The following is a 23,492-nucleotide window of genomic DNA, read 5'->3' as shown; positions in this document are numbered from 1 at the left end:
CACGTGTACTTGTCTTTATCGGGCGACAAGTATTGTCGCCTAACAAATGTTATCGCACAGCGCGGGACGCGCCTGCATGTATCCGAAGTTTCTGGAAAGTTAGCGATGCTTCTACCCGCTGTCTGTTGTCGCCGAACGTGGTGTTATCTGATTTCATCGCTTGACACGAATGGTGTAGAACATTTTAGAAGGCATGCGGGTCCCAACGTTTAATCTGGAACATTCGATGATTGCTGTATAAAAGCCGACGCGCTTGACCCGCTGATCTGATTTTCGACGATCGCCGAGCGTGTTCGCCGCTATCGTTGCGCTAAAAGTGTAGCCTGTTTTGTGGGCACAGGTTCGCCCAATAAAAGTTAGTTTTGTCGTTCACAGTACTGCTACTGTGTTATTCAACGTCACGACCACGTGACAATATAAATGACTGACAGGTCGTCATCGTCTTCTTCGAGTATCTTCGCTATTTATTCCAACATCAACCTATTCAGACAATAAAATAAGAAATAACCACTGTGGGAACGCGCCAGCAGCCGTGCAAGAGATGAGAATGCAGTTTTTAAAGAAAATAAGAAGTTAAGTAGCCTAACGGCCCAGCTTGACCATATGGTAACGCGCAAGATAACACGCTCGTTCATGGATAAATCAAACATTAATCTTTCACAAATGCTCATCGAAGGTCACATATTCAAAGAGCAATATAGAGATAAGTATATCGGACTATTGCTTAAACAAGTAGTGAAAAAAAAACGCATTACCCCTTGGAGTGATGCATGGCGACGGTACTCGCGCAGCAAGACTTATTCCCGCCTTTGTAAGGGGCTCCCACAAAACGACTGACACCTGCTGCCACTTGATATCCATAAAGGGAACTCTCGTCTGCCTAACGGCATGTCATAGGCGATTTTGGTGCCGTTTTGTTAATTTTAATTGAAATCCACTGTGCAGACTAACGTGACCATATGGTCACGCTGGTCTTTAATGGGTTAATAAAATGATTTCGTGCGAAGGCTGCGTGCGATTTAGCTGTAGAAGAAAAAAAAAAAGAACCAGCGGAGCTGGCGTGACGCGTACCAGCTAGCATTCAAAGCGCGCGCTATATGCGCGCTCACAAAACCGAAACCGGAAGTGTTGTTCAGGTATTAATGACGACGGCATGGTGCGCTCCAGTCAATTGGGCCGCTGGGCTCTCTGGGAGTGTCCGCTCTTGCTGTATACCTTTTTCCACCTGGTTTGGTTGCCTTTCTCTATGGTGAAGTCTTCAAAGCTGTTCGTGGGGTAATGGCCGAAGACGAGAGATGTAAACAATAGTGACGTCAGGGCCCCTCCTCAGATTTTCTTTCTTCCATGGCCTCCAATCAGCTCGCCGGAGCAGATAAGCGCGAAACTTGAACTTTTCTACGATCTGCCGTAAGTGTGTGCTCCCGACACCCGTAAGAACAAAACCTACCAAACTTCTTTAAAAGGTTTAGTGAAGCAAACGCGCTACTGTGCTCTTCCGTGGCACGTAGATGATGTCGAAGACCTGCGCCGTGATTACTTGAGTGTCTGTTGTTGGTTGAGACGCACACTCATAGACCCTAAACACATTTTTCAAGCTTACACACCACGCTCCAAAGTCAGCTTGTCTCGCGAACAGAATGTGCTGCGAGAAAGACACGGGCCGGAAAATCTTATCTCACTTTTTGGAGGCCAAGAGCACCCGTGGAGCAGCAGCGAAAGCTTCGAAAGTGCGATTGCTATGGCAACGTTGACGTTTGGGATACCAGTCCCAGTGCTCCTTTGCGAAGAACAGCACGTGACTTCCGCCACACTTTTTCCAACACCACTCAGCCAAACACGTGCATACGTGATACGTGCTGGCCGGGCCCTCTCCTGCGCTTTCCTTCCTTCACAAGTAAAAAAAAAAAGCATTAGTGTGACGTCACGTCTTGCAAAAAAAAAAAAAAGATTTTGATTTTCTCATTTTTTCTCAGCTCACGCATGCGCAGTGGCCACGAAGCCCTCGGCGCCGACGCGCGAACGTGGCACGCTCGCGACGCACGTGTCATGAGTTTACTTTTCGTAGTTCGGCAGCTGGCAGAGCAAGCGGCTAGCATTGGAAGTTCGCGCTAATAATGGTACGTTCGTCGATTTTTGAAAAGCCTTGTTATACACATTCTCTGGCCTTATCGCTTCGCTGCAACGTAGTGTTTACATTGTCATCCACAATCAATGCGTGACCTCGGCTTGTTAACGCGGTACAACGTCGACGCATTCTATCTGTTGCTGTTTCCAGAAAAAGTAAAACAGAAACAAGTTGTCTAATCGCGCTGTACTTCGCTCTAAACTGACTTTGTATTGCTGATTGCGCTGACAACTTACATTTCGTTTTTTACCGCAACCGACAGCGTTTCGCTTTGCGCCTGTTACTTATTTCTTGTTCTCTTGCTCTTGTGTATTTTTTTTTTCTTTAATCATGCAGGCGTCACTAGTCAACACCGTGGACACTGCTCATCAAGACATGGTGGTAAGCTTCGCTTCTTGATTTAAGCATGTGGCAGCACTTTCGGAATCTCGTCGCAAACTATCCATTATTCACATCGTTAACTTAATTGATCTGACTTTACTTAACAGCGCATACATCGTGGAGTCTGGACGGCGTTCCGGAGTCGTCGTGATCACGTGTCACGCGCAGCTGGATCTAGTTATTCGCTTCGACACTTGACACATGTCGTTTTCGCGCAGCACGACGCCCAGACCGACTACTACGGGACCCGCCTGGCGACTTGCTCGTCGGACAAGTCCGTCAAAGTGTTCGACGTCAAGAACGGCACGCAGAAGATGCTCGCTGTGCTGACAGGGTAAGTCAGCTGACTGCAGTGTCGTTATCGGCTAATGCGATCAGCTGTCTCCACATGTTTGACTAGTCGGTCCAGTTCGTTGTACTACGTGTCGTCCCGTTGCTGTGCGCAGCAAGTTACTCTATGAGCTAGGTTGAGAAATAAGATGGGCTTGCAAAGAAAGCATTCTCTCGGCATGCACCTCTCCTCACCGTTGCTCCCTCGACGCCTGCATCTCTGTGGCATCAGTGCATCTTGTGCATATTTGTGCGTCACTGCCATTTGCACAAATATCAGCATAGCTTGTCAACGGTGTAGTGCATGATATTAACACGTTCAGGGTGGCAGCAACATTTAAGTCTCGATTCCTGTGCATAACGTTAACATAGACACAGCATCAGATTATTGATTACATAGAATGACAATAGGGACACTTCCTTCGCATCGAATTTATGGCATTTAATTAAGCCCTTCTTGAAAGTTTCACTGCGTTGGATCTGCTTAGTTTTTGTTGGTTTGAATTGCATGCAATTTCCTTGTGGGGTTTTTTATTTAACAAGCACTTGTTGTGTGGACAGCTTTGTGGCATACTGGTATTAGGAACACTGGCAGTTAAAGAAACATGCTGGTACTGTTGCTTGCTCTTGCCTTAACGCGTGACAAACTGGTGGAGGTGCAGGGTAATCTAATCTATGCACCAAACCCCTCCAAACAGCAGGAACTCCAGCCCCGCACCGGTGGTGATGCCTGTACACTGCGCCAGCAGAAAGATCTGTGGACAGGCCCCTGAATTTGGACTCCTCCCAGAAAAAATAGCAGCTCCAACCACCCCAACCAGTATGGAAGGCACAACGCCGATTCATTGTAGGCTACTCAATCCGCGAACGCCGAATCCCTTCCACGGTGCCATACATAAGGATGTTGAAGATTGGCTGGTGTACTATGAACGTGTTGCCACGTTCAGCAAGTGGGATGACGCAGACAAACTGAAAAACGTATATTTCAGCCTTAATGATGGCGCACATGTTTGGTATGAGAACTGTGCAGATGCCTTAACTTCATGGGCAGACTTCAAACGCCGGCTTCTTGAGACGTATGCGAGCCCTGATTGCCCAGAGCGAGCTGAGCATGATCTCCAGTCCCATATACAAATGCCGAACGGAGGTGTCGCAATGTATGTCAAGAACATGACGCGTCTCCTTCGACGAGCCGACCCTAGCATGTCAGAAGAAAAGAAGGTGCGGTACCTGATGCGCGGAGTGAAAGAGCAGCTACTCGGAGGTCTCGTGCGCAGTCCTCCCAACACTGTGTTAGAATTTCTTCCAGAGGCCGTCACTATGGAACAGACTCTTCGGCAGCAGGCACCGTCATGCCAAGTGTACACTGCCTCACCTATGGACTTCTTCAGAGCTCTCAGGGGCCACATCGATTTCTTTCGAGAGCTCGTTCGTTCCGTAATCTGCGAAGAACTCCAGAAACTGTCAGTACCCTCACAGCCAACACTCAGCTCTTTGTCCAGCGTTCTCCGTAACGAAGTCCAGCATGTGCTAAGAAAACCACCCTTCAACATAGAAGCTCGACCACTAAGAACTGACAGCCTCCGTATGTCATATTCGCAAGCTTTGAGGCAACCTGCCCCACCTTCCTCCCCGCTTCGCACCACATGCCCGGCCATGCTACAGCCAGTCCAAGCGGCCTTGTAGGACCACTGACAGGTCCCAAGGAAATCAGACATGTGGTGGGCAGCTGATCGCCGTGCCCTTTGCTTTCACTGTGGCGAAGCAGGTCATGTCTACTGACAGTGCTCCTATCGAGAGCTCAGACTATGCATATTCTTAGCAATCTTGTGGCAACCTAGGTTCGGCCAGCGTCCTCCTGAAATTGAATATGTTGCCCAGCAGTGCGGATCCCCGTCAGCTTGACACCAGTCGCGCTCCCCTTCGCCGCGGCGGTTTTCTCCAACTCACCGTACATATTCCAGCGTGGTGCAGGGTCAGTCACGCAGCCCACGCCGCGAAAACTCCAACCACAGCGGCCTTCGAGGGCAAGGCCGCTCAGTCTGGATGTGCTCAAGGACCCCTACTGATGTGTACGCAGACCGACGATACATCAACGACGACAGTACCTTCTGATTACGGAAGAAGAATTTCCTTGGACATTCCTGTACTGCTCAATGGTTGTGAATTGACTGTTTTAGTGGGCACTGGAGTGGATTATTCTATAATCAGGGAAAAACTGGCCAACCATCTGAAGAAAGTGACGATGCCTTGGAATAAAACGGCAGTTCGTACGGCTGGCGGGCACATCATCACACCACTCGGCTTGTGCACGGCACGAATACGGATTCGCGGCTCTATGTTTGTTGCCAGCTTGGGCATTCTCCCTCTGTGTTCTCGAGACTTAATCATTGGCATTGACTTTCTCAGGGAGCACGGAGCTATCATCGACATTCGACAATGCCTCATCACTTTCTCGACAAAGCGTGTCGCAGCGACGACCAACACCATCCACCCTCGAGCATCTCTTCATGTCATCGACGATGCTGTCAGGTTACCACCGCATGCAAGTGTCGTGGTTCAAGTGGCATGTGTCAGACTCTTACACGGTGAAGCGGTCGCAGAAACCAATCGCTTTCTTCTGCTTTCTCAAGATGTTTGCATAGCAAGAAACCTTATTGATTTCCATGATGGCCACTGTGAGGTTCTTGTCACGAACTTCAGCTACAAATATCGCCACCTTTTTCCCGGTACTGTCATCACCTACGCTGACTTGATCGCCGATGTCACTGATTGTTTTGTTTCCGAGGCAATTCGCACTGCTGAAGGACCTCTACATCACCAACATTAGTTCAATGCTTCCTGAAGAGAACAAACAGCCCCTGCACGAGCTGTACCTCAAGTTCCACTCTTGCTTTGAATGGTCGACGAAGATACGTCAAACACAGATTACAAAAGACCGTATCATCACCTATGACGACGCGCCCCCCATACGGCAACAGCCTTCCGTGTCTGGCTGTTGGTACTGTTGCTTGCTCTTGCCTTAGCGCGTGACAATACAGTCATAGCCTGGAGATATAACCCTACCCTCTGACCTGCATTAAGGAATAGTAGTGCAAGAACTTCATAATGGGGATAACCTGAGTCCTTGCATTGTGCACAAATGCTGTTGCTCACAGTGTCCAGTTGTTTTTGTCTCGAGTAGGCAATTGAACTGCCCTGGCCATTAGCGATCCACTCCTGCATTTTCTGTTACTGCAAAAAGTAAATGACATCAGGCATCCACACTTGTGAATGGTTTGGGGTCACTGGTTGTTTCAAGGGCCACATGAATAAGAAGGCACTCTTTTCACAGAGGAACCTGTGATAAAAAAATACAACAGAATTTGTTGGTTAACTTTTAAGTTTACTGTGAACAAGACCTTTTTTGTTGTGCTCTTCCTCCTAGTTCTCCGCTCTGTCTTGCAGGGCAGCCTTCTCACAGAACTTTGCACGTCCGGTATTTGTTGCAGTGTCAGGGGCCGTTTCGTATCTCTATATGCACCTACAACCCCACCATTCTTTCTGTGGGATTTACGCTATTGTGTCTTTTTTAGATGATTGGATAGCAGCACAGAGAAATTGAAATTCTGATAGGTGTGCAACTGGTAAAAGTTTACATTGTGACATTAAATGTGTAGAACTTTCTAGGGAAATGTTCTGCTTAAGTGCAGTCAATGGCTGAGAGCCAGGTTGAACTTTAAATGGTGCAGTTAATTTGCAAGAGTTTGCTTTGTCTCTGTGTGGGACATATTTCTGGGCACAGTCACTGCATTATGGCTTGAAAAGCATCCTTTGGCGTACAATGTATTCGTCTCGCAAAGCCCAGCCGGTACTTTGGTGATCTTTAGCACGAAATTGTCTTTGTAAAAAATCCATGTGCACTTGGCATCCTTGTTGGAATCTCCTGCACTGTACTCTATTCGCAACTTTCACAGCCTATAGGGGGCGCCACCTTAAATCCAACATGGCTGTCCGAGAGATTAAGAACTAGAGCAGTCGGTGCAGTGCTGCGGTCGTCTTGCTCAGTAACATGTTGTTTCGCGTCGTCATGTTGAAATGTCTCTTCAATTTACACGCCCGCTGTCAGCCTGCGTAATGGCTCACATTGGGCGAGCAGAACGCAGGATTCGAAGCCTCCTTGAAGGCGTGGAAGTCCTAAACGCTGGTCAGCTTGTGTGCTGCGGCATAAAAGCGTGCACGTAGACGTCCGTGACTGTTGAAGGTCTTTGCATACAAACTTTGCGGCTTCGAAACAAACCACATGAGCTGTGGTCAGGGTTGCCAGGTCCAAAATGTGAAAAGTAGCCGAAAAATCTCGGAAAGTAGCCAGAAAAGTAGCCAACTTTGGCCACATACAAAAATGTAGCCAAAAAAGTAGCCATTGCATGGAAAAATGTTGCATTTTCATTTATTTTGCAACTCAGAAGACATTATCACAGCCAACACTTAAAGTTGCTTTTAGTAAATGTAGGATCATACAAAAAATATTATGAAACGCGTATAAATGACTACAGCTAAGAGCGCTTTGATCAGCACGTAATATGACTAGAATATCATCACAAATCAGAATCACAGTGTAAATGCTTGAGTTAATCTTGGCGCACATTTCTCGAAGAAGGTCAAAGCTCGAGGCATCCTCGTGCGATCGCTTTCGCGATTATTTAAGTGCAATTTTGCGTCTTGGCATTGGACGCGTTGCAGGCCGTTTGTTACGCTCTGCAAAATAAGATGCCCAGTTGCGTGAAATCTCACAAAAGGGATCGTATTCCAGAATACAGCTGTATATTTTCAAGCTGGGAACACATAAATGGGCCGACTACGCCAAGAGCGCGCCGGCCAGACCGGCCGCTGACATGCTGGTAGCATGTTTACGTTTATCTTGTGACCACCTGTCCAAGTGTTCGATTTTGCAAACTTCGGGCAGCTTCGGGTTGTCTCAGGATCCCACCTCACGTTGCCTTCCCATCAGGACTGGCACTAGCTGGCTGCCGTCTGGCTGCCAGCGGGCTGCCAGAACTTCGAAAATCAAAGAAGCCCTATGTGTGGAAGGTGGAAGGCCTGACGCAGAACGTCAACGCGAAGATGGAACACACTGTGACGTCACCAGTGCGAAATCCTTTGCATGAAATGAAAGCGCCACAGTCAGATTGACAATGATGATGGACCAGCTTGAAAAGATTTGAAGTGTCGTTGTTGCGAGTTGGCCTAAATATTTGTTAATGTTGCTGCATAATATGAGCTACACAAGTTTCTGTCCAATGTTTACAATAGTCAAGCTATTTCAAAAGTAGCAAAAAAGTAGCCAAGTAGCCAAGGCATATTTTTCCCCGCCAACAGCCTCAAAAAGCAGCCAATTTGGCGCAAAGTAGCCAAATCTGGCAACCCTGGCTGTGGTTTCAGTTTTACCGCGACGGTGTTATTAAGAGAAGTGATCCGTGGTTTCTGTTTGCTATTCTGTTAATCTGACCTCCTTGAAAGGGTACCATGAGCTTTTACGCGGTGTGGTGCTCTCTGCAAGTTGTTACTTAGACCGCTTGAATAAGCTGCTGTGTCGAGAAAAAAAAACCATCCTGGTGTTGCGCGACCGAACTCCTTTACATTGACGGCGTGAAAAGCAGCCCTAAACCATCGTTTTGTGTACCAAAATTTCTTGTCTAGTTATCCCTGCCTGTGTTCACAAAGCTGGATATTGAACTCGAGAAGTAAACAAAAAACCATATCTGACCACTTTTGCGAGCTAATACGATAACCGTTCACCCTTGTAATTTAGTTATTGCGCTTTATGCGTGCTGCGCAAGCTACAGTCTTGCGGGGGTTTTACAGCCTGCGTGAGTCCTACCGCGTCTTGCCTATAGACATATCAAGCGATACATAGCCGATATTTACCGGTCCGAGGCAATGCTCGCTTCATTCTTCCAGTTATCTTTACAAAATAATATACACGCAGATCAGCTGAGGGTTCGCTACGCGAACACTGCACAGTAGTTCAATGTTTGTTGGACTAGGATTTGTTACCTTACGAGTGCAGTCATGCGCGCCTGTGCACACGTTGCAGCCGCGCGTCGAAGTGGCAAATGAGGTACGAATTCCAGGTCCCTCTACGCCTGCGTCACTTTGCTTCGATGCACAAATGAGAAACTCATCTCTCGGTTCGAAAATGGTGGAATGTCAAGGCGGCACGTGTTGCTGAGCACGAATGCATGAACAAGGACAAGAAATTTTGAAGCAGGTACAAGGCTTCATGGAGAATGTTTGGGCTCCAGCGTAGCCGCAAAGGCATGAGTGGCAAGAACGCAAGCATCAATCATCCTACAACACATTTGAGTTAAGATTGCGCATTATTTATTTCCCTGTACGTAATATAGTGCTATGTCTGCGTCTTTATGGAGGTGCGTCTATTCGCAATTTTAAGTGCTCGGAATCGTCACTCATCTGTCGTACTCCAAAAAACGTCCTCTGACACGAAGTGCGCACTGCAAAACCTTCATCGCTTCTGTGACAGCTTTGCCGATCCGCAGCTTAATAATCAATTTCTTCCTCATGGACGCAGCCGGTGGGAATGAGTGAAGGCTCACATCACCTACCGCATAACTACTGCTCGGCACCCATTGCGGCACGCAGCAAATACGGTTACTTCTATGTTTGCTCATTCTGAGCATGTTAAGTGTCCTTCAGGATCCCACGGGAGCTCTGAATGCGTTAAAACATAAACCGAAAGTGAAGGAAAAGCGTAGACAACACCAATACGCTACGCGAACGGGCGGCAGCCAGCGGTGAGTATAATCTTTCGACTGTTTCCGGCCGCCGCCGCACGACAGCGCCACAGTACGTGAAAGTTGCAAATGCTGTTTTACTTTTCTTCCTACCGTTTCTGTAATGCATTTTGAGTGCTGTTTAGCTCTAATTGTACTGTAAGCTTTCTTTCTATTTGCCTCACATGCATGCCTTTTTCTACGGATTTTAGCTATCAAAACGTCTATTATGCGAGCAGGGATGCAAATATGAAAGTTGTAGTTCATCATGAGCATGGAACATTGTTAGTAAGTTGATAGTTACCATGGCTACAACCTCCACTGTTTTCACAATGCGAGAAGTGTTTCCGTTGCTGTGCGAACAATCTGCGTTGTAAAAGCCTGGTTTTTTGCCTAGAGATGATTTTGATGATTGTGTCAAAATGCATTGAGTCGGCAGGGCACGTGTTTATGATCTTCAAGTGCCAAATTTAAGTGCTCTGTGCAGGGTGTCTACCAACCGGGAAAACCGGGAATTCTCAGGGATTTTTAGTAGTCTGGAAAAAGTCAGGGAAAACTCAGGGAATATGGGCCTCTATCAGGGAAAATTAGCGGCAATTTTACTGAAAGGGTCGAAAGTCGCAGTAATGCTGGCTCGAGTAACAGACAGGAATCGTAATGAATCGTCTTTGACGCCCTGTCGTCGGCTGGAGGAGTTGCTAGTGTACAATCAAGGACTGACTTTCCAGATTCCCGATAATTTGGACGGCTGCGCGGCACCGTCACGTACCCCATAGAGTATCACACACACAATTTTGCACGTATCAGAACGTGTTAAATTTCCGACGCAAGAACACTTCCGTCCGATTTTCTGCCGTCCGATTTTCCGAACGTTTTGCTGTGACGGCAGCTCCGAAACGGCAATAATCAAAGGCACCACGGCTGCCATTTTGATTACTTCGCCACCTCAACCCGGCACTCTTGCACGCAGATCCGCTGGCAGCCGTTGCCACCACTGCGGCAACGCTAGGCCTAGCTGCTTCGACGTTCGCTATGAAACTTCTTGCCGTTGGGTGCCGAGTTTTTTATTGAAAGAATTAGCTGCTGTCAGCAATGGCATGGACTCCGCCTTTGTGATCCTCGCGATTGACATAGAAAATGCCGGTTCCTGAAAGTCAGCTTCGACTTTGTAAAGAAATGTTACTTGGTGAAGCATACACAAAAGTATTGCAGTGAAGTATAACAAGCATGGGAAGGGGCTATTGCCACGGAACACAGTATGTATTCCTTAATTATACACGCGTGCACCCAGTATTTCCTGTCACATTACGAGCACCGATATGTCTAATATGTGTAGCGACAGGCCTTCAGAGTGTTTTCGAACGTGCCTGTGGCGGTTTGAGTCCCTAAGGGCAGTAAATGACACGCATTCAATTTTTTGCAACTGGCCGATTTTTCAGACGTTTTCGCAGCCCCTAGGGAGTTCGAAAAATCGGTCGTGGACTGTGCAACTGATCAAGATGCTTCAAATGGTCCTTGGGGCGAACGAGTGGCGGAAGGAGGACAAGAACAGAAATGAACTACGCATTGAGGAATAAACGAGAAAGGAAGCTTGCTGCCACCGTTTTGAAAGAGCTTGAGCTCAAAAAATAAAGTGTTGGCTGATGCCGAGATGCAGGTGTCCCTCATCCAAACCAAAATAAACTCATTAAAGCAGTGAAACACAACACTCATGCGCGGGCTGAGAGTATTTCAGAACAGTTGAGGTTGACTTACGAGCTGTTGAGAGAGAATCTCAATTGTGACAGAATTCGGGCCTCATACCACTGAGATTGCAATCAGTTGATAGAAATAGCTCATATTCGAAAATATTTGCTTCTATATGCATCTCCTTTTTATTCGTATTTGAGAATGTCCGACTCCCTTGCAATGTTTTTCGAAGACACTTTATTTGCTGTGCATTTTGCTAACCACTGCCTTCTATTCTCTTTTTGAACAACATAAACACTACTCCTTAGTATTCAAATTGGATTAAGTCGCTTTTTTAATTTTTTTCATGTGCCTACTAGGGAGTGACAGCATCAGGCGACATGTTTTCAGCCCGTCTTGACATAAAATATAGTTCTGCATCACTCAGGGAAATTTGCAACGGCACTCAGGGAAAACCTGGAAAACTCAGGGAATTTGGAAAATATCAACTTGGTAAACACGCTGTCTGTGCAAACCCTGTAATTTATTACACTTATAACATGTCCATTAGAATTCTTCTACTAGCAACATGATGCACCATCTCAAATGAAGGCTGAACTTGACCATTTGTCAGTTGGGGAGTCTGGAAAAATCGAACTTCGATGGGACGTATTGTCAAAACTAGCCCACAGAGCTTCTAGCACGTCTTCAATAAAGTGACGTAAAATTTTTGCATTGGACAATTTGGCCACATAATTTTTAAATCACAGCAGCAGTGAAGACAGAGAAGCTTCTCTCGAGTTAACAATTTATCAATCCCACGTGTAGCCTATGACAGCTGAAATTTGACCGAGTTGGTGAGAATGTTCTTTGCACTTCCAAGTCAAGTATGCACCAACATATAGGCTGTTTTATCATCAGTGCTGTTCTAACATCAACTTATCTACAGATCATTTCGAGCAGTCCTTCCCACCTTGTGGAGTTTTCACTTTCTGAAAAGTATGCAATTGATTTCAAACCGACCTTCAACTGTAGCTTGACAAGCTGTCTAATCTGTTAGATCTTGAACACTGCATGTGCAAATGTTCGTCACTGTACAATGTTGTACAATACTCCACATTACTGCACAGTGCTGTAGAGGAACTGAACACAGCATGTGGAGGCTTCAGCGCCGGTTGGATGCCCGCTAGACCACCTTGCTTGTACAGAAGTGCTGATCGAATGCCATAATCAAGTGTGAGGAAGTTTCTGCATGCTCCCTGACCTAACAACCATTGCCTCGTGAGCCTTAGGAATGCTATAAAAGGCAAACAAGGAGCATGCTGCAATAAGTAAAAACAAATATTTCTTGTACAATAGAAACTTACCCGTTCTCACATTTGCAAAGCTACTGCTTTCCCACATAGCCCATGCTATGTGGGAAAATCTTCATAATGTTTTTTGCATGATGACTTACAAAAGCTAGGAACAGGGAATCAGGTACATATTTTGTATATATCAGATTTTTTTTACTTTCATTTGTTTTCCTTACGGTGCTTCTTCGAAGTTTCACCAAAGAATTCTCAGCAGTTGTCACCAATCATTACTGCTACACATCCTTCTTTATTCAATGATTACCCCACTTAGCCCGAAGGTGCTATAGCAGGGGGATTACAATGTCGAGAAAAACGCATCTTCATTGACACAGCACACTTGCTGACTTGATAGGCGATTCCATTCACTAATGGCACGAACAAAAAATGAATTATCATAAATATTATTTCTAGTGTGGTATTCTAAAATGTTGAGTCAATAATCGGTATGTGCAGAGACATAATGAGGCCTGTGTAAGTATATTTCCTTTCGTATGCCGGTTTTACCTTGAAGTATTTGATACAGCAATTTCAGTCTCAATTTTTTTCGGCGAGAGGAAAGAATTTCCCATCCTGTTTCATTTTTCATATTGGTACAGCTATCGGTTCTCGAGTGCCGGCATAAAACAAACCTTGCTGCTCTGTTCTGGATTTTTTCCAGTTTATCACTTAGTGTTTTTTGCCAAGCATATTCGAGCATTGGTTGAACGTATGTCAGATAAGCAGTTGTTTTCAAACAAGGCGGCGCGTGTCTCAGATTTCGCTGCATAATGTTTAAGGTCCTGCCAGCCTTAGCTACCACTGTATCAATGTGAGAATTCCATGAACAATCGGCTCAGAATGTCACACCTGAGTATCTATAGTGAAATTTTTGCTTCACTCTGTTATTGCTGATGACATACTCAGAGTTTAGCCTGTGGTTTTTACGTGTAAAAGTAACATGAACACATCCTTTTATTTAAGTTCATTTTCCATCTTGAACACCATTCAAGAACACAAGTCACCTTGTAACAGAGCAGCATCATCTTCTTTTCTAATTTTCCTATACAAAATGCAGTCATCGGCAAACAATTGTATACTAGAACCAATTCCTGAACAAATGTCATTTATACATCTCGTCGCCTTTTTAACTCTTGCAGCATCCAGCGCTTGCATGGTTCAACACTTTCCTTTAATCAATCATTTTTGCCTAGTGCCATTATAGAGTGGAACAATTTACCAGATAGAGTTGTCAATGAGTGCAACCCCATTATTTTCAAGCAGCTGCTTACTGATCACCTTAAACCCTAACCTTATAATGACCGTACTGTGCCTTCCTTCTTTTGCGATTGCCATCTGACATTGTGACTGTTCTGCTGATTTGCTTTTGCATTCTATTCAGTGTGCCTCTTGGCTATTTTTTTGTTGTTGTTTGTGTTATTGTGAATCCACAGGCTGAGTCTTGTAAGAAATTGTAACCGTATCTTTGTTTCTATCCTTATCTTCTGTAACCCCCCCCCTTATGTAATACCCTGACAGGGGTCCTTAAGGAAAAATAAATGATGATGATGATGATGATGATATTAAAAATAAAGGTGGCCCCAAAACTGAGCCCTGTGGGACACACGATGTGATATCTACAAAACTGGATTGCTTGCCATTTAATACAACGCATTGTTGGCGGAACGATAGATAGTTTTCGATCCAAGCTAGAACTGTATGGTCAATATTTACTGATGCTAGTTTTCCTAAAAGCAAAGGGTGTGAAACAGTACCAAACGCTTTTTGAAAGTCGAGGTAAAGGCAATCAAATTGTCCTGCGCAGCAAGGTACAAGGATACAAGGTCATGATAAAATTCAATCAGTTGTGTTGTGCACGATAGATCCTTAAGGAACCCATGTTGCTCTGAAGCCAGAACATTGTTTGTCAGTAAATGTGTCATTTTCTCTTTATATAAAATGTGTTCTAATAATTTACATGGTATCGACGTAAGTGAAAAGGGCCTATAGTTATTTACATCTTTTTTCGACCCACCTTTATGAATGGGGGTGACGTGCAATTTTCCAGTCACCTGACAGGGCACCCGAAGATAAAGACTTGGTGTAGAGTACATAGAAATGAAGGGAAATCGGTTCAGCACATTGCTTTAAAATTCAAAGAGAAATGCCATCCGGTCCATTTGCCTTATGATTGTTAACTTTGTTTAGTAATGCTTTGATTCCATTCACATTTAGCTCTACTATTTTTATTGTCAGAACAGAACTTGTGCATGGTTAAGGACTAGAGCTGTGTTTTGGCAAATATACCGAATGAAAGTAATTATTTCAACAAGTAGCTTTCTCAATGTCATCTTTAAACTTCTCATTATTAAAGAAAATTTTGGTGATGCCTGCTGGATCCGCTCCGTAGCCTTTCATATATTGCCAGAATGCCTTGGCATTCATTTTTATTTCCCTGCCGAGTTTTTCAGAGTAGCACCCCTTAGCAGTTTTTATGTTTTGTTTGTATTCATGGGTTATAGCAGGCAAACTTTCAAAATGACGATTGCTATTAGTTCTTTGGTGTTTTAAGTATATGCGCCTTCTAATTCTTAACTATTTTTAAGATACGTGTAGTCATCCATGGCTTGTTACGCTTTTTAAGTTTACCGCATTTGATACTGGGAATGTAGGTATTGATAAGCTCCTTGAGTTTTTGTTTAAACTTATTCCACAATTCTTGGATGTCTGTCAAAGATTGATGGTGGGGTTGATTGCACTCCCCAAACCGGAGGGGATGGGGCGACAACAAACCCACCCCGCGTGCGTTTAGGGAAGGTTCGACTGCTGACCGGCGATAAGGTCCACGCCTGATCGACCGTGAACCAGAGGCATGAGACGGGAGGCGACGTGTACAACACACACTCAGTTTAATAAAGTGGAATCATGCGCGAGATATAAGGAAAGGAAAAGAAAATATAACTTCCAGTAGTGGGTCCTAGCTCGCGGAGAGCGTGCGGGTCACACAACACACGCCCTGACGCCACTCGCGCGACACTAAGCCCACCACGTGGGAACCATTAACACTCGCGAAATAACAAACAAAATAGGCGACACAAATGAAAAATACACGCGACAATAAATACGGCAAGTACTACACTAACAGAACATATAAGAAACAACACGCGATGGATAAACAAAGGAAAGATTAAACGCGATTAAAAAAGAGAGTCCGGCGGAAAGTTGTGAGAGCGGCCTGGAACACGAGGCTTATCTGGGGCGTGCTTGCCGAGATCCCGGTCTGAAGAGCGTCGGGCTGCTGGTACCTCGCTGCCGAAGATCTTGACGGACTTGCACCGTCTGTCGGTCGAACGGCGAAGACTTCGGCCTGGAGGTTTCAGCCTGCCGACCACATCTTCAGCTGTCTCCCGGTGCACGACCCCGTTCCTTCGTCTTCCACGCTGCTCTGCTGCTCGCCGAGCCGCGTCGTCCCTCCGTCGCGCTCGGGCGGCCCACGTGATCAACCCGTCGGGCGGGTTCGGGGACAATGGGGATCGCTCTCCCTCAGCGCCGTTCAAGCGGCGTTGCTGCTGCTGCGGCAATGGCGGCCATCTTGAGAGGAGCGCGGGCATGCAACTCTGTGACAATGTCACAATCATCTGAGAGGCATTGAAAAAGCGGCAAATGATCAAGAGGCTTCCTTGATCTGCTGGCATAATTACCTCTGTAATATAGGTAGGTACACTGTTCTGGTCTCTTTTTTCGTTTGTCTTCTATTTTTGGTTTTAACCCTTGTGATGACAGCCCGGTGGTCACTTATTCCAGGAATAACTTTTACAAATTTCAATACATTTGGCAAGTTGCAGAAAAAAAAGGTCCAATGTAATGGTACCATGAGTTGGATCAATAACATATTGTGTTAATCCGAAAGAATCTACAATACTTTTATCTCTAAGTTGAAGTTTCCACCTGCTGTGTACTCACAACTTTCTTCGCGCCAGCATAAATCAGGCAAATTAATGTCTCCGGCCCGCATGAGCATGTAACAAGAAGCCTCTGAAACAATTTCATATAAAACCTGTAGTGTGGTGACAGAAGAGTTAGGAGGCCCGTAGAAAGCTCCGGCTGCCAGTGAAGGATTATCTGGCCACATAACTTTGCATCATACTGATTCCACATCGTCATGACCTATATCTAGTTCAGATGAGGTTAAAGAGTGGTGAACTAAAAGAAAAATGCCACCACCCACACAAGATCTATCTTTGCGATAAGCATCGAAGCCTTCCAGAAAAGCTTCACTGTCTTCAACAAAAGGATCGAGCCATGATCCAGTCCCAAAGACTATGTCAGCTTTCACAGAGTTGATAAAAGCAGCAAGGTTGTCCGCTTTATTGATGACGCTTCTACAGTTCACTGTCACTGTAATCAAATCAAGTTTCTGGTGCCCCCTTTTCTCTGGTTTGGGTCACTTACTTTTTACGTCTGGAATGCCCTCTTTTTTTTTTCTGTCTTTCTATTCACAATCAACTTATCAAAGCTTAGCCTGATGCGATTTTTTTCATCCGCTTTATTGGCCTTAGCATATTCCCAGAGCCTTTTCTGAATATCCCTTGTTTCAGATACATAATCCTGGTCAACACTGTATGCAGTTCCTTTAAAGTTCCTAGCATTAGAAAGAATGGTTGATTTTTCTTTGTAGGAGGCAAAATTGACAATGATCGATCTTTTATTCATTTTGGTATAGCAACCTATGCAGTGTGCTCTTTCTACCGACTGCATTTCTAAGCCTAAGTTTTCTTTACAAATGTTTTTGAGCAATTGTTTAAACTGTTCCCACGTTTCTGATTCAGCACCATCGACTCTGTAAAAGACTAGATTTATTTTTTATTTGCAAATACTGCTGTCTTAGCTTCGGAGACATAGCAGGAGTGAGTACAGAATAATGAAAAAAAAATACAATTAAAAATACATTCAGCAAAAGTCACCAGAATACAAGAAAACCTTAACAGAATACATAATTACGTAATTCTTTTTCAAAATGCTCCGTACCGAGTCTGTGCAGAGACCCATCAAGTTTAGTCAATAAATCCACCGTCCGAGGAAAGAAGGAAAACTTAAAAAAGAATCAAGATTCGACCTGAAGAGGATCAGATCGCCGAGTACAGCGTGCAGAAGCTGCAACAAAAGAAATGGGTACCAGAACACTCAAGCCGGTGTGAACTATCTTATGCAGAAGGATAACGCGATCACAAGTACGCTGATATTCGAGAGATTGCAACGTTAAAACGTGCACATGCGAAGTAGGCGAGAATTGCCGGTCATAGCTACGAAAAATTAACCTGATTTTTTGGGACATATTTAAATATAGCTATGTCGTGCTTGAGGTGAGGTAACCAAACAACCGATACATATTCTAGTATGGGCCTGACCAAAGTTTTATACACAGTCAATTTGCGTTGTCTTGTTGAATGGTTTAACGTGCATTGGAGATACCAAAGTTTTCGATGAGCCTTATTGCAGATTATTTCAACATGCTTGTGCCATTTTAAATTTGATGTTGGAGTTACACCGAGGTACTTAACTCCACAACATGTATTAGACTGACCCAGTCATTAGTATAAGTAAACGAAAGGGGCTGTTTCTTGTTTGAAAAGGTCATAGATACGGTCTTTTTGAAGTTAATAGACATTTTCCAGGTTTCACTCCAGTTACAAAACAATGAAGAAACGTTATTCAGTGCAACCTGATCATGAGCATCAGAGATGGTGTTGTAGATGACGCAGCCATCTGCATACATTCTAAGTTTAACTTGAGTATTACCAATGATCTCTGCTACGTCATTTGTGAATGTAATGAACAAAAGTGGCCCCAGCACCGAGCCTTGAGGTACCCCAGATGTAATCTATGCCCCTGATGAATTTGCACGGTTAAACATAACAAATTGAGAGCACGACCGTAAGTAATCAGCTATCCAATCGACCAGCTTACTGTCACCAAAAAAAATTTACGAAGTTTAACTAAAAGCTTAGCATGGCAAACCAAACTGAAGGCCTTAGAATATTCAATAACTGTGGCATCAAATTGTCCTCGGTTCTTAAGGGTAGAAGCAATGTCATGCGTAAATTCTAGCAACTGTGCAACAGTGGAATAGCCAGAAGGCAAGCTGTGCTGCGATCGGGAAAGAATATTGTTTGCATTTAGGTTTTCCACAATGTACTTGTGAATAATGTGTTCCAAGAGTTTAGTGTTGGTGGAAAGTAAAGATATTGGCCTATAATTTGGTATTATTTGCTTCTTTCTGGACTTGAATATGGGCGTAACGTTAGCCAATTTCCACAGCTAAGGAACTGTTGTAGAGCTCATTGATTTTTTAAATATTATAGTTAGATAGTTTGTGCACCATTCCGAGTACCTCTTAAGGAACACATTTGGAATGCTGTCTGAACCTGAGCTTTTTGTTACACCAAGTTTTAATATGAGGTTGTGTACTCCGGTGGAGGTTACTTCAAGATTAGGAAGGGAGGGCAGATTGCGGCACACGGAAAATGGGGAGTTAGTGCCATTATCGGTAGAAAAAATGGATTTGAAGAAGTTGTTGAAGGCATTTGCTATAGTTTCAGATTGGGAGCAGGATTAGCCATCAAGAATAAACGAAGAAGGTACAGAAGATGCAGAACTAATCGATCTCCAGAACCTAGATGGATTTCTTTTTCGTAAATGTAGCCAAGGTATTATTAAAGTAAAAGTTCTTAGCCTCTTGCATTTTAGCTCTTAAGTTAGGCTTCAGCGTGTTAAATAAAGAAACATTTTCCTTACACTCTGAATGACTATGCTTACGTAACTGCTTAATACAACAAGTGAATTGAATTATTTCTCTATCGTACCAGGGTGCCTTGGGTTCCGTTTAATACATTTTTGGGGCACATACTTTGGCAGGCATTCACAGACAATGTCACAAAATTTAAGGAGCAGTGTGTCTACATTGCTAAGTTCACTACAGTATTGGAATTCATCGAAAGTTGAGACTAAAATGTCAAGTACGAAAGTATCGTCAGCTTCAGAAAAGTTCAAAACCAATGTGAACTCGGGTCGTAGTGGAGGACACACTAAGTTCGAAGCAATTTCAACAGCTTTATGGTTGGATAAGCCTTCGGTAACTTCACATTTTACTCTGTGCAATAAGAGTTGTTGGTTTACATATATAAGGTCCAATATTGAGTCTTCGCGCGTTGCAGAATCCAGAAGTTGAGTTAACCCAACTGAAATAACCAGGTCGATCGGGGAAGCACAAAGCGCCCTATCACAGCCAGTTTGGGTAAGTGTGCTCCAGTTAACACATGGGAGTATGAAATCCCCAGCTAACAATAATTTACAACCACCCGACTTGTTACTGATAAGGTACTCATTGATAGCAGGAAAAATATTGTTAGGTTATTTCTGCGGCTTCTATTTTCTGAGTCAATGCTCTTGTCACGAAGTTAGCTGCTTTTGTTATTGTCCTAATGGCACTCTCTTGCACATTGACTTTAAGTGCTGTGATCTGGCTTTCTGTCACGCGTAGTTTGCCATTAATTTCTGCCATCATTGCTTCATGCTTTGCTAGTCCAGTGTCAGTGGCCTCTAATTTACTCAAAATTTTGGCTTGACCATTTTGCAAGCTTTTAAATAGTTTTAGCTCCTGGGTATTCAGCAGACCGGGGTTCAACTCAACATCCCTGGAAAGCAATAATAGCAATACTAAGTACGAAACCCTGTGCGTGAAAAAACAACAATGTTTGCTACGTGATGCCGTCAGCACTTGTCTTTGGCGAACAGGCACAGCACTTGTGGGACAAGGAGTCGGCAGGGCACACAATAATCTACAAATCAGAATTGGATATTCATGACTAACCTGCAGCAACAGAAGAAGCATAAGCTGCATGTTGGCAAGTGTGCCAGCTCCAAATCCCACGTAGCCAACATGTCACTCGATTAAATAAGGACAGTCGGTGTCACATGATTTTCGTTGTGCGATGGTGATTTGATGACAGCCCTCATAGATAGCTTTGTTCCTGAACAGCTTGGCATTTATACTGATCGGAGATGTCAACGCTCTGTCGGCTGCCAGTGCCATTCATGACAACGCTGTCGATGAAGGCAAGTTCTGAGCATGCGCTACTGCTAGTCCTCCTCGGTCGACACCAAACTTGGGCGTCGCTGCAATGGCGCCATCAACCGAAGAGGCGCAAACTGCATGTCAGCAAGCGTGCCGGCTCCCATCAAAACACCAGTGACCACATTCATTCATTCAAAACACCAGTGATCAGGCTATAATTTTATGTATCGCAGTACACGTTATGACTTGTACATCTTGAAATAAAATGTTAGACTATAAAAGCACTGAAAATGAGCACATTTCTAGTGGCAACAAAACAGTTAAATGAAGTTTGTTAACATTGTCCCTGTAGGTGCCCAACCAAAGTTGGTACCCTCATGCTGCTTATCTGGCATTGCACTTTAAGGTACATGTAGTTTCGTTTATCCTGAGTCCACTGTGTTCATATTCATGTTAAAAAAGGAACTATTCTGTATTTTTGAGCATTGAAATTAACCGAATATTTAACAAAATTTGAATGTTCAAGTCTGGTTGCTGTTCTCTCTAGGTTAAACAAAGCATTGCAAATTAACAGAAGCAAAATGACACAAATTTTTGACACTGCATCAACGAAACTAGTACCGCAAACTTTGTTTTTGGCATTGTGGCGGAAGCCTACATGACAGCCTGTGATTTTTGCTTGTAGTCTGCCAATTACTGTTTTTGGCATTCTATTTATGTAGCAGTTACACCTTTTATGCTAGAACATGTGATGTTTTCTTTGCAGCTGTGTCTGTGTTGCACAGAGCACTACAGCTTTATTCTCTCTTAAGTGCATTGGAAAACTACAGCAGCCGTTCCTTTCCGGAAAACGTTTGCAAACTAAGGTCCAAAATTATTGAGAAGGTACTCCTGCAGTTTCTTTAATGACAATTATGATTATCTGTTTAAAAGTGATTCGCTGGCTCTGATAGCTGTCTTTTTTGCACTAGTTAGTACAGGCATGGTAATTAATTATATAGGAAGAAATATTCCTGTTTTACATACATATGTGTCTGTGGTTGACTATTTGATATTCAGCACATAATATTCATATTCAAGAAAGTTCATATTCACCCACCTTTATTTAAAAGCGTTTTAACATTACTTGGGAACCAAGCTGCAGTGCCTACGGTTGGTCGCATTTCTTTTTCTTTTTTTCTTCAGCATTTTACATTCCTTTCTTTTTTTTTTTTGGTGCAGAAACCCAGTAGCCAGATTTATGAGAACATTGTAGTAAGCAGTTTTCCTTACCATACAACGCAGACAAATGTTTGTGGTGCTGCCACATTTATGTGTAGGTTTGACTACTTGTATGTGTACTAATGTAAATGTTTTATGATGTCGGTCCTTTCTTTTTCTAATTTTTTTCCCTTTTTTTTGTAGAATCCCGTTGAACGATTGAGTTATAACAAAGGAATCTTTTTGATACTTGAATGTTGCTCCCTGGTTCAACTGTATGTTCCTGTTGCGTCCAATATGACAATGGTTTCGTTATGTATCTGATATTCCTTGTAAGCTACCGGCTGGAAGATAATTTTAGATTTGAGTACTTTTGGATAATTTTACTTTGTTATGACGGTGAGCAAAACGAGAACAAGGTGAAAGCAGGAGCCAACATTTCGATAAATGAACTTGTCTTCTTCAAAATGACATATGCTTTCCTGGCCACTGTGTGTATAGGTGGGGTTCTAAAGAGGAGAGGGCATAAGGTGGGTGGGTGCGGCAACAAGTGAAGGTATGTTAGAGGCTAGGGACACAGCCGTCTGTCAATCACGTGTCAACGCCCCTGTGTCAGCCAGCGTGCCAACGGCATGCACAGCAGCCCTCTGTTACCCGTTTTGCTGGTGGTCATGGGCTATCGTGCCTCTGAAAGAGATAATAGAAGGAGCGGCAGAAACCGGTGCTCATGAAAAAAAATTTATAATAAAATAAAAGAAAGCACTGAAATGGAATAAATAAATGGAATGAAAAAATTGAAAGAAAAAAAATGCTAAGAAACCAAACTCAGCGTTGTTGCCTATAGCTTGAAATCTAGCATAGTGAATAGATTCTAAAGCTCCCTTTGAAATGTGTAAGTCTATTGGTTGCAATGTCTTGAACTTATGGATAAGGTATGATTCTCTGAATTTTCTTTCTCGTTCAGAACGGAAATTTGACTGTAAGATGTAGCGTTGAACTTCATCAAAGTTGTGACCGGTTGGTTGAAATGCTCGGTGACGGCTTTGGGAAGCTATTTAGCTGTGTCCGCGCAGTGCCCATTTAATCTGATGTTCATTGATTGCCCCCATTCACCAATGTATTGTTTCTTACAGAAGGAACATGAAAAGGAAGATGAATCACATCCAAACTTGTACAATTGAAGTTTGATTTGACTTAGTGTGTATAACTATTTGTGGTGCTCTTAATTTTAATGTCACTTTGAAGGTGCCTGCACGTTTTGCACCTGGGGCGACAACATGCTCTTATTACGAGGGAATGATGTTGGCTGGCTTTTGCGTGCACTAACATGTCTTTAAAGTTCCTGTTGCGACGATAGGTAACCCTTGGTACATCCGGAAACGTTTTTTTCAAATGCTCGGTAATGCTCGTTACTTTATAATATTGGGTGGTATATTCGTAGGATGTTGTTTATGTTTGCGAGTGCATTAGAATATTTTGTTGTAAAGGCAGGCGGTCTGTCAGATTCTGGGTAGGCTGTTTCTTCACTAACTTCAACTGTCTCTCCACTCTTGACGCGACATTGTGGGCTCTATCATAGGCTCGACAAGTGGACTTGTCAAAACGTTGGC

The 23,492-nt window shown here is 43.9% G+C and overlaps 1 protein-coding gene across 5 annotated transcripts in view; it reads left to right on the top strand.

Moving 5' to 3' along the window:
* The first annotated feature begins 1,978 nt into the window (after window positions 1-1,978).
* Window positions 1,979-23,492, top strand: part of LOC139061372 (protein SEC13 homolog) — a 71,129-nt gene continuing 49,615 nt past the window's right edge. For 3 of the 5 annotated variants that reach the window (XR_011515406.1, XR_011515405.1, XM_070541339.1), the window contains exons 1-2: window positions 2,353-2,506; window positions 2,725-2,840. Coding sequence is in view for 3 of the 5 variants with exons in the window: in XM_070541339.1 (XP_070397440.1) it covers window positions 2,456-2,506; window positions 2,725-2,840 (167 nt within the window). In the remaining 2 variants the exon portion in view is untranslated. The other 2 variants (XM_070541340.1, XM_070541341.1) reach the window with 2 other exon arrangements.

The sequence above is a fragment of the Dermacentor albipictus genome, chromosome 6 (assembly GCF_038994185.2).
Source record: "Dermacentor albipictus isolate Rhodes 1998 colony chromosome 6, USDA_Dalb.pri_finalv2, whole genome shotgun sequence".
In the NCBI taxonomy this organism is placed as follows: Eukaryota; Metazoa; Arthropoda; class Arachnida; order Ixodida; family Ixodidae; genus Dermacentor; species Dermacentor albipictus.
This window is presented reverse-complemented; position numbering and strand designations above follow the sequence as displayed.